Source organism: Neophocaena asiaeorientalis, unplaced genomic scaffold, assembly GCF_003031525.2.
Source record: "Neophocaena asiaeorientalis asiaeorientalis breed wild unplaced genomic scaffold, Neophocaena_asiaeorientalis_V1.1 scaffold51, whole genome shotgun sequence".
NCBI classification, from domain to species: domain Eukaryota; kingdom Metazoa; phylum Chordata; class Mammalia; order Artiodactyla; family Phocoenidae; genus Neophocaena; species Neophocaena asiaeorientalis.
In genome coordinates, this window is record NW_020173335.1 from 1,110,729 (window position 1) to 1,126,923 (window position 16,195).

General features: G+C 43.3%; 1 protein-coding gene across 1 annotated transcript; it reads left to right on the forward strand.

The window, feature by feature from the left end:
• The first annotated feature begins 4,659 nt into the window (after positions 1 to 4,659).
• PRDX1 (peroxiredoxin 1) lies at positions 4,660 to 15,465 on the forward strand. Its single transcript, XM_024746151.1, has 6 exons — positions 4,660 to 4,774; positions 6,545 to 6,661; positions 8,942 to 9,095; positions 9,615 to 9,737; positions 10,059 to 10,189; positions 15,111 to 15,465. Exons 2-6 carry the CDS (start codon positions 6,556 to 6,558, stop codon positions 15,194 to 15,196), a joined length of 600 nt encoding a protein of 199 aa, XP_024601919.1. The 5' UTR covers positions 4,660 to 4,774; positions 6,545 to 6,555; the 3' UTR covers positions 15,197 to 15,465.
• The last annotated feature ends 730 nt before the right edge of the window (positions 15,466 to 16,195 follow it).

Consider the following 16,195-nt stretch of genomic DNA (forward strand, 5'->3'; position numbering starts at 1 on the left):
ATGCATGCCACAACTAAGAAGCCTGCATGCTTCAACTAAGAAGCCTGCATGCCACAACTAAAAGATCCTGCATGCCACAACTAAAAGAAAAACCAAAAAACAAATATCTACTGTACCTATCATGTACCAGGAACCGTGCTGATAAGTATTAGGGTAATAACTTGATGAACAGGATAGGCAGGGTCCCTGCCTTCCCACAAGCTTACACTCAAGTTTCCACATTTCCAAATTTCTTCCTATCTCCTGCTGGAATCTCAAATTCAGCATGTCCCAAACTGGACTTATTATCTCCTCCAAAATCTGTTTCATTACATTTCTGTGAGTTGCACCATCTTCATCCAATTCCCCTGGGACTCATCCTCGACTTCTTCCTCTCTTTCAATTCTCATAACTGATGCCCAGATCTTACAAACTCTGCCATCTGATCCCATCTCTCCACACTTGGCACTACTGCCTTCACTCAGGCTCTTGACCTCTTTCCCCCAATCATGGCAATAGCTTCCTTCTTGGTCTCCTTATCCTATATCTTCTTGCTCCCCTAAATCTATTTTCACTGCAGCTGCCAGAATGATAAATAATACAACCTGATGTCATTTTCCTATTCAAAACTCTTACTTTCTTTCTATACTTCCATATTCAATTTTGCCCCCTGGGATAAAATTCAAACTCCTCAGTCAAGCTTATGGGGTACATCATAACCAATCTGTGTTCTGTGTCTCTGCATTCTAGTCTTTGGCATTTACATTCTACTAATATTCAACTTTTTGTACTTCCCCAAACATATTATATTGTTTTCCACTTCTTTTGCTGTTTTCTCTGCCTGGAGCTCTTTCCACACTTTTCTTCTCCTTAACTAACTTTTTAGTGATCCTTCAAAACACCTCAATAGATGGTGTTTTATTCATCTTTGCATGTCTGGTACCTAGCAGAGAATAGGCCTCCTGTAAATAGAAGAACAATAAATATATAACTAAACCTCTGTGCTGCTGATTTTCAAATCTACACCTCCAACAGTGACCTCTGGATACATCTACCTGGATGTCTTGTGAGCATCTCAATGATGTTTTCCTCAAACCAAACTGATTATCTTCTCCTTTAAGAGAGGAGTCAGTAATAAGTTAGACTCTAGAGTTAGCCTAGCCAAACCAGGATAAGGCACAACTCCATTACAGTCTATGTAAAAAAATTTTTAAATATTTATTATTTATTTTATTTATTTATTTTGGCTGCGCCAGGTCTTAGTTACGGCATGTGGGATCTTCGCTGTGGCATGCGGGATCTTTAGTTGTGGCATGTGGACTTCTTAGTTGCATAGTGCATGCAGGATCTAGTTCCCTGACCAGGGATTGAAACTGGATTGAAACTCCTGCACTGGGAACTCAGAGTCTTACCCAATGGACCACCAGGGAAGTCCCAGTCTATGTAAATGTGACACCTGCATAGTGTGAAACATGATGGCTCTGCTGCCTGGGATGGCATCTGGCTCCAAAACCTATTGAAGCCAAATCCGGCCTCTGTACCCTGACACCGAATTAAAGCTTGGAGACAGAATTTTGGTTGAAGTAGAAAAGAAGAGCTTTATTGCTTTGCCAGGCAAAGAAGGCTACAGTGGGCTAATGCCCTCAAAACCTGTGTCCCAACTTGGAGAGGGTAGTGAGAAGTTTTATAGTAATGGCTCTGAGGGCATGATCAGCTTGTGGACATTCTTCTGATTGGTTGGTGGTAAGTAGGAGTCAGCATCATCAACCTTCAAGTTCCACCTGGTCTGCGGTCTATGGGCCTGTGGGCAGCATACCATTGTTAAACTTCTCCCACCTGGAGGGGGTTTCAGTATCTGCAAAACTCAAAGACATTGTTATGTGTATCCTTTGAGGGGGAACCAGGACATTGCCCCAAGGCTGCATTATTGTTTCTCTTGATGGTTTGTTTCTCCCTTGTCTCCAGTCCCCTCCCTTCCCTAATTAAAAACTGCTTGAATCTGCCCATTGGAACCAGGGAAAGTCTTGGAGGCTGAATGAAGGCTATTTCCTGTAATCAAAGGAATGGGGGACACAGAGAGGCTTTGTGTCCAGAAGCCCCATAGGGCCCTGCTTGGTATCACTATTAGTTGTTACTTTAGATAATTAAATTCTTTGGGCATCAGGCATCTCATCTATAAAATAGGTAGTACTTGATAAATGTTCATCATTTTTTAAAAAAAATTATTTATTTATTTATTTTTGGCTGCGTTGGGTCTTCATTGCAGCGTGTGGGGCTTTCTATAGTTGCAGTGAGCAGGGGCTACTCTTCGTTGTGTTGGGCGGGCTTCTCATTGCGGTGGCTTCTCTTGTTGCAGAGCCCAGGCTCTAGGCGAGTGGGCTCTAGACCACAGGCTCAGTAGTTGTGGCTCACGGACTTAGTTACTCCGTGGCATGTGGGATCTTCCCGGACCAGGGCTCGAAACCGTCTCCCCTGCATTGGCAGGTGGATTCTTAACCACTGCGCCACCAGGGAAGCCCTCATCACTATTTTTAACCTCAAAACTTCTCCTCCTCCAGTGTTTCCTACATCACTGGTTAGTGACATTACTCACATGGCACCAAGATATGAAACCAAGAAATCAGATTGAACTTCCTCTTTCATCTCACCCTAAATGCAATCAATCCAAAAGCCTGTGGAAATATTCTTTCTCTCCTTCTTCCCTTTCTGCTGCCAATGTCATTTTACAGTTCTGAGACTTCTCTAATCTGGACCATTGCAGTAGCCTCCCAGTTGGTCTCTTTGCCTATTGTCTCCTAGTCATTACATCGATCACACAGCTGCTAGAATCATCTTCCTAAAATGTGGTTCAAGTAGCTTAACTCCACATCTCAAAAATCTGCAATACACTCCAAAATTAATGAAGCACGTCTCCTAGGCCAGTTAGTGTGCCAGGTTCTGGTACTACACATATAAATAAAACAGATAAAATCCTTCCCAGACTACTGATGAACAAGGGAGGATAAAGGTCCTGTAGAAGGATAAAGTTCCCCTGCCCCCATTTCCAAAATCTTTACTGTTCCCTGAGGAAACAGATTCTATGATCACTTAATCAGACAAGTGTTCAACAGATTTCTTCTCGTCATAATTGTTCTGCTATTTTGTTTTTTTATATTCCCACGAGGATTGGATGTTAATATTTCCCTGGGCCAGGATAACTCTTTTGGTTCTTAAATGAGACAAATAAGTTCAAGTGCCCAGCCCAGGGCCTGGCACATGGTAGATACAATAAATGGTAATTTTCTTCTGGCTGCTGTAGGACTGTGCGTGGTTGGTTTAACCTGCTCACAGCAATAACCATCCACTATTAAGCTCTGAATGTCTGTCTCCCCTGAGTCCTCAAGAAGAAGATTAGTAATGGCCAAATAATTGTTCAGTCTTAGGCAGAGAACGAAAAAAAAATTACTACTGTTGCATGGTAGGATGATAAATGCCAAAAAATGTTGAGATGCTCAGGTAGCATGACACAGCACTTCCCTATCTCTTATCCTGCTATAATGTAGTTAGGGAGTTAGGAGGATAGTGGGGGTTGGGGGCAGAAAGGGGGACACAATACTATTTATTAAACACTCCTATTTTATATCAGGTGCTACATTGTGACGTGGGGACACAATGATGGTTGTGACCCAAACCCTACCCTTCAGAAAGTCAGTCTAACACGGAGAGATAGACATATAAACAAGTAAAATAGCTTTAAAATTTTCTTTTTGCTATAAGGCTACTGTTTGGGCAGAAAGGAGGGAATGGTCAATTCTGAGGATGAGTGAAAGAATTTCAGAGGAAGTAGTGCTTCAGCTGAGTCTTCAAACACCGTTTTCTGTAGGTCAAATAGAGAAAGGGTTCCTCATGCTTGAACAAAAGGCTGAAGGCTTAAAACAGCTACACTCTGCTCTGGGTGTTATAATACAGGAGCAAGGAAGAGTTACAGTAGTAACAATGGCTAACACTTCTAGTGTATAATAAGAACTAGGTACTGTGCTAAATAAACTACAGAGATGATTTCAACAAAGAATAGTATTCCCATTTTACAGACGAGAAAAGTAAGGTTAATGGATTAAGACTCTTTTATGAAGGCCACACATAAAATAACCATGAAGAGTTTTAACTCAGGAATACAGAGCCCCAGTTTTTATGAGCCACAAATCAGAGGGGTGAGTGAGTGAGTGACAAGATCAGATTTCAGAAAGATTTCCTCCAGCCACCGTGGAATGGATGGGATGGGAACTCATGGATAGCAGATAGAAAGCAGCAACCCTGTTAATCAGACAGAACAATAAAAGGGAGGCTCTCTAAGCAATGAGGGTTACTGAGGATCAGCACTACAGCAGAGGCTGCGGGAATCGGTGTAGGGGGGTAGTATTTGAGAAATATTTGAAGAGATAGTTCTCAGGGGTTGGTTAGACGTGGTCTTCCGTGGGCAGCAGCTAGAACCCTTACTCTGGTTCAGGCTTTAAAGGCAAGGCGGAGGCGTTCGGGTTTGGAAGTGATCAAAAGAACGCCTCAAACCTCGGCGGCGCGGGGTGGGGGGTTGCTAGTCCGCTAGGCCGCCCCCAGCGAGAGAAATCGCTGAGTCATACTGGCGGGGCGCGTTGGGTCGGGGCGGTGCTCGGGCCAGATCCCCTCCCTTCCCTCTCCCCCGTCCGCACCCCTGGCCCGCCCTGACTCTCGCGAGAGCCCTACAGGCTATAAAGGCCAGCGCCCGGCGCATGCTTTGCGTGTGTGCTTCCTGACTGTTCTTTGTGGCTTGTGAGGAGTGGTGAGTATATGGGCAGCGCGGCCTCTGCGTACCGCTACGCTCCATGCGCCCCGCTCGTCGCCCTTTACTCCTCTTCCCCCTCCCCCGGGCCTGCCTAGCTCAACTGGGGTTCTTTGACGGAGAAGGTGGCCGGGCGAGGTGGCCCTCACGTTGGACCCCCTTGTGGGTGCGGGGACGTGGTTGAAACTCGAGGCTAAAGGCGGCTTGAGTATTCTCTTCCCCGGAAACCAAAGCAGAGGGCGCTGATTGGCTTGGCGTGGCTTGGTGGTGATGGGGTCTCCTGCGGGTGTATGTGTGGGGGAAGCTTCTAGAGTGGATCTGCAAATTGATTAGAAACTGAGAATACTCGTCGGTCCGTCGTGTATTAGGGGGAAAGGCTGTTCTCGGTCCTTAGCTGCGACTAGCAGTGGAGCTTCAGATACTAAGATTCCGTTCTCCGTCTTTAGTTCTCTGCAGAATGGGTTTGTGGTGATCCTAAATGCCCTCTGTGAAGACTGCGCACTCTTCTGCTGGTGCTTTAAGTGCTAGGGTGGGGGTGATGATGGGAGGGGCAGAGAGGGTACCTGAAGGGAGTTTTGGGGGAGTGGCTTCCTCCACAGAATTTCAAGGGAAGATTTCCTGAAGGGAACACACCGACCAGAAGTCCAGCAGCTTCCCATCCCCCACCACTGGTTGTGCTTTAGTGGTCGTGGGGGCCCCCTGGGAAATCAGGTTTGGACCAGAAAGCCATTTATGTTAGGGTCACATCCTGTGTTTGGTTGCCAAGTTGCTTTGTGCCTTGCTGGTTGGTTTTTTGGTTTGCTATTAAAGGTGTTAAGCGGTAAAAAGTTTGTGGCGATCGATGCTTACAACGTTTCTTTTTGTTGTGGTATTATGAAGCAAGAACTTGGGGACTTGAAAAGTTAGTTTCTTGGCGCTTTCAAACTGATGGCTTACTGGGTTAAATCTTCTTATTTTGGTCTTGACCTGGGTGAATACAGTGTAACATTACTCTTTGGCAATAAATTGACTCTTGTTCTACTTATTACTGCCCCAGGATCTTGGCCCCGAGGTAAGAAACCCATTTTTGAAAGGACTTCTGGGCCTTAAAACGCAACACCTAGAATTTTGAAGTAGAGCCGATGCCATAAATCTTGGTCTTACGTCTTGAAAAAGTTGGATTGGCTTTAGGGTGTGTGCTGTCTTGGGCAAAATCTACCTGGAGAAAGGTCAAAGTGTGCTTACCACATTCTGAAGGCAGATGGAGGTGCAGTCCAGGGAAAGGGCAGCATGGCAGCTTCTGGGAGGCAGGTGCTCAGTGTTTATGGCATTGTGCATTTGGGTCCAGGTTTGAGAGTTTCCACCTCTTTCTATCTCTGCATGTGTGTAATGAAAGTACAGAAGAAAATGTAATTGTACGAATGATGGTTCAGGAACAGTAAGAGTTTACTCCAATTGATAAAAAAATTTCCATTTTAAAATGAAAACATAATCAACTGTACTCCAATAAAAGGTAAAGAAATAAAAACAAAAATAAACTTAAGGGGCTTCCCTGGTGGCGCAGTGGTTGAGAGTCCGCCTGCTGATGTGGGGGACACGGGTTTGTGCCCCGGTCCGGGAGGATCCCACATGCCGCGGAGCGGCTGGGCCCGTGAGCCATGGCCGCTGAGCCTGCACATCCGGAGCCTGTGCTCTGCAATGGGAGGCCACAACAGTGAGAGGCCCGGCGTACTGCAAAAAAAAAAAAAAAAGGGGGCTTGTTTCTAATTGACTTCCTCTTACCTTTTCCAGCTGATCGCAATATGTCTTCAGGAAATGCCAAAATTGGGCACCATGCCCCCCAGTTCAAAGCAACTGCTGTAATGCCAGATGGTCAATTCAAAGATATCAGCCTATCTGACTACAAAGGTAAGAGTAGTTAGGTTCATTAATGTGGAATTATGTTACAATCTAGGGATGGCTTGTTGATTTTCTGTATCTCTTGTCATGTTTGATTGTAAAATGATTTTTATATCTCCTGTGTCTTTAGGGTAAGAGGCTTTGTCTTCCTATTGAATTGAAGTGGTGATTATCATCAGTGAACACAGGGTAGATATCCTAAGTCCAAACTGCTTCTGGAGAAAGCACAAGCTTCATTATGTCTGGACATAAATCTTTATTATTTTTCCAGTATTGCTCCTCAGTTATATTATTGGAGATAGTTTCATTATCGTGTTTTAAAAGGCCTTCAACAATTTAAAGTCTCAGAGCTAAAGTCTTCGGAGCTGTGAGACTGTATGTTCAGTTCAGTTTAAGAAATATGTGTGTCATGATTGCTGTATTAGGCAGAGGGCTTAGGCACATTCCCTTAACTGTTTTGCCCCCAGAGAAAAATTGGTGTCACAATTAGAATAACTCTCCTTTCTGTTAAATAGTTTCAAGTAGACACCTAGCAAGTTCTAATGAGGTTCTTTTTATTTTGCAGTCATGGAGCAGCAGGGTCTTCTGGGACAATTGAAAATAGAAATTCCTTAGAATGCAAACCTGAGACTCAGGTGTCAAGTATACCTTTCTTGATGGTGTAGCAGTCGGTTCCTAGAGTCAGCTTTTGGGTAGAACCTGTGACTAGGTTTCTTAACAAATTACACATTTTGGTTGGAATGAGAGCAGATAAGTGGGGCCCTATGGAGAGAAGCTCCTCCTGGCAAACAAGGTAAGTAGCACCATAGGGAGGTGACTCTGGCCCAAGGGCAAAGGCATGAAGTTTAGGAACAGCTATTGTGTTCCCTCCAGGGCTTGACCTGCTGTAGCTTGTTAGGCAAAGCCCCTGAGGAAGGTTGTTTCGGTGAGTGTGTTTATAGTGATTTTGGCTTTCAAAGTGAATGTCAAAAGGATCTGCTTGTTTTTGACTTTCAAACATTGTTGCTATCTGGAAATAAGTGAATATTTGGAATTGCTCCAAATAGCTCAGCCCATTAGGTATGGTGAGAAGCTGCCCTCAGGTTGAAGATCTAGAATACTTCAATTGGTAATCAGATGAGTTTCATAAAATTGCAACTAGAAATTCTGTTACCTACCAGGAGAATTTTTGGAACTTTTGCCTTATAAATTTTTTCTTTGCTTGTCCTGTCAGGCTTGTTTGAAACATATCTGTGGTTATTCAGGTGATCACTTAAACCTTAGCCATCAGAGACTTCCCTGGTGGTCCAGTGGTTAAGAGTCCCCCTTCCAGTGCAGGGGACGTGGGTTCAATCCCCAGTCGGGGAACTAAGATCCCACATGCCGCGGGCATGCTGTGGGGCAACTTAAGCCCGTGCGCCACAACTACAGACCCTGCACACTACAACTAGAGTGAAGCTCGTGCACACTGCAGGGAGGATCCCTAGTGCCGCAAGGAAGACCCGATGCAGCCTAAATAAATGAATAAGTAAACAAATCTTACCCATCACATTACTGTGGTTCCTTGTGGAAGAATTGCAGAGGTTCTGACTTTCTCTTATTGGTTTTATTGCCTTGCAGCAGAAAATGCAGCAATTCAGCTCTTTCTGGGCACTGATTATATAAGCATTGGCATTAGATTGTCCAGTAGATAATTGCATCTTTGCTTTTTTTCTTCACTGGAGAACTTGGTGTTTGTGCTAATTTTAACTATCCAGAGATCAAAATTAGATGGAACAGTGTTTATCTGTAGTTGGCAGCTAACATGGAGGCAGGAAAATAAAGCATGGAAACGAAGAACTTTTTCTTGGTGGAAGAGGTTCTCACAGTAGCTGCAAGGAATCTTCTCTGTTGAGCATCTTGGCATTTTAACAAATGTGTCTGCCATCAACTTGAAAAGGCTGCTTTTTTCCATAGGAGAATGTCTTCAGGTTTACATTCTCTATAAGGCAAGGAAGTCTGTTTCTTTTTTTTTTTTAATACATTTATTTACTTACTTATGGCTGCATTGGGTTTTCGTTGCTGCACGCGGGCTTTCTCTAGTTGCAGAGAGTGGGGGCTTCTCTTGTTGCCGAGCACGGGCTCTAGGCGTGTGGGCTTGAGTAGTTGTGGCACATGGACTTAGTTGCTCTGTGGCATGTGGGATCTTCCCAGACCAGGGCTCAAACCCGTGTCCCCTGCATTGGCAGGTGGAATTTTAACTACTGCGCCACCAGGGAAGTCCCAGGAAGTCTATTTCAAAGGCTAACTTGGGCTTTTTTTTCCACCCAGGAAAATACGTTGTGTTCTTCTTTTACCCTCTTGACTTCACCTTCGTGTGCCCCACGGAGATCATTGCTTTCAGTGATAAGGCAGAAGAATTTAAGAAACTCAACTGCCAAGTGATTGGTGCTTCTGTGGATTCTCACTTTTGTCACCTGGCATGGTAAACCTCTTGATCCATTTGGCATGGAGATTTTTTGTTTTTCTTTTTTTTTAATTATTACTTTTTTTTTTTTTTTTTTGACCGCACTGTGTGGCATGTGGGATCTTAATTCCCTGACCGGGGATGGAACCTGTGCCCCCTGCAGTGGAAGCGCAGAGTCTTAACCACTGTACCACCAGGGAAGTCCAGGCATATGGACTTTTAAATTAAGCAGCAACTGGTACTGGGAGGCTTTGGCAATAGACTTTCTCAAGTATTGATTTCTGGCTCATAGAAGGAGAACAAATGCTCTGACTTGTTCTTACTACCTGGCAGCAGAGGAAAAGCAGCTTGGATTACAGCTGAGTGTACCCTGGTGACCTTAACTGTCCTCAGCCGGTTATTTTACTGCTGGAAAAAGTTTGAAGTTTTCTGGGGAGTAAGATTAGGAATGTTGGACAGGAGAAGGAATAGTTACAGTTAATGCTTTTGCTACACAAGAGTTTGAATGAATGTGATTGTATGTGTTTTTTGCTGTAGGATCAACACACCCAAGAAGCAAGGAGGACTGGGACCCATGAACATTCCCTTGATATCAGACCCCAAGCACACCATTGCTCAGGACTATGGGGTCTTAAAGGCTGATGAAGGCATCTCATTCAGGTATACCTGCTGGGGGGCTGACAGTCATCAGGAGAATTATCTGATTGGCTGAGGACCTTTTATTTGAAAGGTAGAGCCCTGATCTGTGGAGTCTTTTTTCTCATTTCATTTTTTTTCCTGTTGTATTGAGAAATAATTGATAGACATCACTGTGTAAGTTTAAGGTGTATGGCATGATTTCATTTCATTCTTTTATGCTGGGCCTAAGGGGAAGGCCAGTGCAAGTGTGGGAGACCAGCCTATTTCCATTTCTTCTCTATTCTAAGAAAGCAATTTCTAAAACTGTACTGTCTCTCTCAAACCTTTAATACTTTTTTCCAGGGGCCTTTTTATTATTGATGATAAAGGTATCCTTCGACAGATCACCATAAATGACCTTCCTGTTGGCCGTTCTGTGGATGAGACACTGAGACTAGTTCAGGCCTTCCAGTTTACTGACAAACATGGGGAAGGTAAGTCAGTCTGCCTGGTGACAGGACAGCGGAGTGGGAAAGATGGGAGGAACAAAGTCTACCAGATAAAAGGGTGATTATGTCTCTTCGAGAAGTTGCCATCTCTGGATTATAGTGGGTTGTGGGGGTGGAGCAATGGAAAAGCCTGGGGAGGAGAATATAAAGGCTTCTTGTTCCAATCGCGTATTCCCAGCTTCTGCCCTGATCATTTAGTATCGCTCACTGCTGCAGATTCAACTTATTAAAAGAGTATAGGAGGATCCCATAGGTGTGTTAAGGGTGAAACAAAAGGCTGGGAATCACACCTAGACATGAACCATGCTGCTCTTGACAAGTGTTTACTGGGGGGAGAGCTTAATCCCTGTAGACCATATTTGTTTCATTGGGGTAATGTTCAACCAGTTTTGGAAAGTGAAATGAAAATAGGACTAAGATAACTTATCCAAAGACAGTAGGTAGAAACAGTTAATACATTTTTATCTTTTAAAAATCCATTCTGTTGGTGCAGTGTGGTTGTATTTGTAAGACTTATAATCAACAAATACCAAACTATATATATGCTCAATATAAAAATTTTTCTAAGGAAGGAGGGGTTAGGGCCGAAGGATTTGAGATGAAATACCAAGGTTCTTCGTTAGAAGTTTCAGGATGAAAGACAATGTTTTTGTGAGTCTGAACATGACCGAGTAGATTAAATTTACGGTTTTTATCTAGCATTTGCTAGAGTGCAGGTCTTCCTTACTGCTCTAGCCCTTCTCTCCTTATATATTCTCTCATTGCAGTGTTTTGATAAAGTCCTGAACTACTTGCTCCCAGCCTTTGAGTTTATAAGGCTGTAGCTTTTGACAGCTCCCCACCTCTGCCCAGTGTAGTTGTTGCTTGGAATGAGATAGCCTTATCCCAACTGGGTTGAGTTTTAAGAACTCAGCTCCTCCATCTGCTGCAGGTGCTGGGTATGTAGGGGGAGGGGATCTTGAACCCCACCCCCACCCCAGCTTAATATGATTGAGGGTAAGATGGTTGGGATCAAGTGCTACTGATATCAAGTGCGCAGGTGGACTTGGACAAATTTCTTGTCTTATTACATCTCATTTTCTTTCTCTAGAAAATAAGTAGTTCTGACTAGCTCTCTAAGGCTCATTTCAGCTCTGATCTTGTGAGTTAAAGGAGGTGGAAGTTAAGAGTCTAGATTAGTGGTGTGTGTTTGGGAGACCCAAAAGTGCTAGCTTGACTAGAGTGGAAGGCTAATAGGTAATGGGAATCAGAAGGCACCATTTGCAGAAGCATGTGTGGGCTTTACTCTGGATTAAAGGAGCAGACAGCTGCTGAGACTGCCCCCTGGTGGAGAATGAAGTTCAGTACAAAGACGGAAGGCGCTGTGGAGTGGCCAAGTCGGCCCTTTACTGGACTAGGACCTTGCATAGACTCTTGAACACAAGCTTTCATGACTCTGTGAAGCTTGCTTCTTCACACTCTATTGTTCTCTGCTGCTTCCCATCCCTTTAGAACAGGGACAGCTTTCTGTGCGCAGCCTTTTACGGCTTATAGTATGATAGTTCCCAGTTGAGAGCATGTAAATACCAACCAGGCAGTCTGTATGACGTGCTGTCATGTGTTATTTGACAAATAACCCCGCATTCCTATTTTTAAAATTGAGATATAATTGGCATATAACATTATATTATTTTCAGGTGTACAACATAATGACCATATGTTTGTATATCCTATGTTCCTATTTTTATCTAAAAATTTTTTTTGATCTTGAATTTTACACTTTTTTGCGGGGAAGGGGTCTTCAAGTGAACTACATTACATTTTAGCAGAGATAAGGGTGGAACTGACAAATACCATAGAGAAATTTTTTACTGAAAAAATCCTATGTTCCTATTTTTAAGGACAAATAAACCAATATTTAAACACAGCATATATTGATAGTTAATGGTGGAACTGGGATCCAAATTCAAAGCCCTCCTTTTCTTAGGTAATTTCAAATGCTGAAAAAGTCATTGTTTAGGGCCTTCTGTGTTGGCGAGAGTTGTGGTACTTCAGGCTGCACTTGAAAGCTGGTAAATGTGGGACTCAGCCAGTTCTTCTGGGCTCCATATTGATTCTGAAAAACCAGCACTGTTGGGTATGAGTGAAATATCCAAGTGTGGATCTTTCTGTCCTGTCATTAATTATTGGTACAGTCTTAAGTGCCAAGAGGCTTTAGTGCCAAGGAGATTAATTGTCAAGGTCCTTCTTTCTGGTTCATTATTCCTCCTATCTTTGTATCATTTGTATTCCTGGACAGAAGAATCTTTGGTTTCCCTGCTGGCAAACTACGGGGTGGCTCTGGGTCTGGTCTCTGTTTTTATGTTGCTTTTTATTCTTGGAAGCTTGTTTATGCTTAGGACCTGTGTTCTCATCCTTTGGTGCCACTAAAGCGAATGACTGTGTAACAATCAAATGGAGATTTTGTAAAGCAGCTGGGTTTGCCATTTAGTGCTTGTTCCATCCATACCTTGTTCCCAGACTGCTGTTTGCAGTGTCTGACATCTGAGGCTGTGACATCCTTGGACTGAAAGGGGCTTCCCCTCTCTCACCTGAGCAAGTGAGATTTTTGCTGCTCCATTACTGGATTTTGCTGACTATGTGCCTCCTAGAAGACTAAACAGCAAATAGAGTAGAAAATCAGCGATTGGTTCCCTTGCCTCACTTTCCTCAGGTTTGCCCAAGGAGCATTGCTAACTTAGGATCATTGGAAAGGTTGAAAGGTTCTTTTCTGCATAAAGTGTGCGAAAGATTCAAACTTGGACCTTTTGCTTACCAAGGTATAGCAGGCAGTTACTTAGTGAAACAAGCAGGACCTTCTGTGGAGGTCCTGTCCCTTATTTCAGGCATTCTTGTTTGGCAGAGTTAAGGAACACTGAGAAGGAAAACTGCTTGCTGCTTTCAGATCTCTGAAGGGCTGCTAGAGGGAAGAAGCAGCTTAGTGTTAGGGTTTACACAGTCGTAGCTTTGTCATTTTTTAGCTTATATTTTTCTTGAGTATGGGGGCAAGTCACTACTGTAATCAATTTTTATTGTGGTTATATATAATTTACCTTTTTTTTTTTGCGTTACGCGGGCCTCTCACTGTTGTGGCCTCTCCCGTTGCGGAGCGCAGGCTCCAGACGCGCAGGCTCAGCGGCCATGCCTCACGGGCCCAGCCGCTCTGTGGCATGTGGGATCTTCCTGGACCGGGGCACGAACCCGTGTCCCCTGCATCGGCAGGCGGACTCTCAACCACTGCGCCACCAGGGAAGCCCCTAATTTACCTTTTTTAAGTGCATAATTCAGTGGCATTAATTAATTCACAGTGTTGTACATCTATCACCACTGTTTCTCTTTTTCATCATCCCAAACAGGCAGTAGTACCATGAAGCAATAACTTACCATTCCCCTTTCCCTCCAGCCTTTGGTAACTTCTACTTTCTATGTCTATGAATTTGCCTATTCTAGGTGTTTCATGTGAGTGAAGCCATATAGTATTTATCCATTTGTGTTTGGATTCTTTCACCTAGCATAATGTTTTCAAGGTTTATCCAGGCTGTAGTATGTATCAGAACATTATTATTTTTTAAAGGCTGAATAATATTCCGATACACACACACACACACACACACACACACACACACACACACACACACACACACACACACACAGTTATATCTATCTATCCGTTAACAGGTTGTTTCCACCTTTTGGCTATTGTGAATAATATTGCTAAAATATTGGTGAACTGGTGTCTGAATCCTTGTTTCCAGTTACTTTGGGGCTATATATAGGAGTAGAATTGCTGGGTCACATGGTAATTCTATGTTTAGATTCTTGAGGAACTGCCAAACTGTTTTCCACAGCACATGCACCATTTTACATTCCCACCAGCAATACCAAGGGTTCTTTACATCCTTCCCAACATTTACTTTCCTTTTTTTTTAACTATAGCCATCCTAGGGGATGTGAAGTGGTATCTCATTGTAGTTTTGACTAGTGATGGCATATTTTCATATGTTTATTGGACCATTTGTATATCTTTGGAGATATGTCTTTCAAGTCCTTTGCCCATTTTTGAATTGGGTTGTCTGTTGAGCTGTGGGAGTTCTGGATTTCAATTTTGGCTATTAATCCCTTATCAGATATGATTTATAAATATTTTTTCCCATTCTGTGGGTTGTCTTCACTCACTTCATAATGTCTTTTAATCTACAAAAGTCCTTAATGTCAATCAAGTCCAATTTACCTTATGTTTTTTACTGTTGTTTGTGTTTTCAGTATCATGTCTAAGAATACATTTCCAAATCTAAGGTCATGAAGTTTGACCACCCTGTGTTTTCTTCAGAGAGTTTATGGTTTTAGCTCATATATAGGCTGTTGATCCATTTGCGAGTAAACTTTTTGTGTATGGTATGAATAGATGTCCAATTTCATTGTTTTACATGTGGAAATCCAGCTGTTCCAGCACCATCTGTTGAAGAGCATTTAAGCTTATTTCTCAAAAGGTGCATTTTTGAAGCATACATAAAATTACTGAGAACAAATGAATACCCACTTACCTACTACCTACTGTTAACAAAATCGTAATATTTTGCTGTACATGCTTTAGACAGATTATTTTTAGGACAAAGTATAAAGTTGAAGCTGTTACTTAATTTCTTTAAATTTCAGTTACTCTGTGAACAAATTAGGTATCATAGTAATTAGGGATCTGGTGAGGATTAAATTACATATTTATAGCTTTGAACTAAAAGGCTGAATGATCTCAGACTGCAGGGTAGGCTTCCTGGTGCCTGAATGTTACTCTTTAGGGCTCACATTTGGTTTTGAGGCATCCACTTGTCCTTGGGAGGGTGGAGCTCACCACTGATCAGGTTATTAATTAGTATCCTTTCTTTTGCAGTGTGCCCAGCTGGCTGGAAGCCTGGCAGTGATACCATCAAGCCTGATGTCCAGAAGAGCAAAGAATATTTCTCTAAGCAGAAGTGAGCACTGGGCCATTTTAGGGCCAGGCTGCAGTAGGTGGCCATGAGAACAAAACCTCTTTTGTACTATTGTCATGCTTAAAACACAAGACCTTGCACTCAGCCCAGATGTGGTGTGGGACAGGACAGGCCTTTCCTGCAGGGGCTGGGGAGGCCAGCCTTTCTTCCTCTGGGGGGAATGGCCTGAGCTGTATTATGGGGCAGGCAAACTGATTGTATAGTAGTAGGTTATTGCTTTTGGTCTTTTGTAGTTTTATTAAACTTGAGCTGAGACCTTGTTGATTCTTCATTTTAGGGGGACATTAGCCTTTGAGTGTAAGAGGAATTTACTTTTTGCTTTCCCTCTTTAGGGGAAAATGAGGTGTGAGAGTGTCTCAGAATCAGGAAATTATATTGAGGGGAAATGCAAGTACATACAGAGGATGGACCTCAAAGCAAGGTGTTTCATTTCACCATATCTGGAGAAGAGCAAGGCCTCCTACTACAGTACTGGCCAAGGCACTGCAATTTTTGCTATAGGCTGGGTTGCAGGTTAAGAGCCCAATGAGATTACTGACATTTACTTTTACACTACTGGGAGGGCTGTATGAAAACCTGAAGCTTGGCCTCTTCTGATAAATGCCTGGTACTGGTTCTGTAAAAAGATCAGAGTTAGAGGCTTCAGTACCTTTGGAACTAAAAGGGGAAGGGGGAGACAAACACAGCGCTGGTGTTCATAGGGTAGGTTTCTGTGTCAAAAGCACAGTGCTGAGCACCTCTTGGCTTCCCTGGGGTTTCTATCCTTGATTTAAGGGTAGTTCTTATCCTCATATCATTGTCCTGAGGGAGGGTTGTCAGTGGGGCAAAGGTGGATTCCTCCTGGGCTCTTGAGGCTAGGGCAGATTCAGGACTGAGAATCCTTCTTTATATCATGTGGTGCCCTTCTAGACACCTTCCAGACACGGCTACCCCAGCCTACCTAGCCCTCCAGTATTCAGACAAGCAAGAACTATGAGCGGCAGTA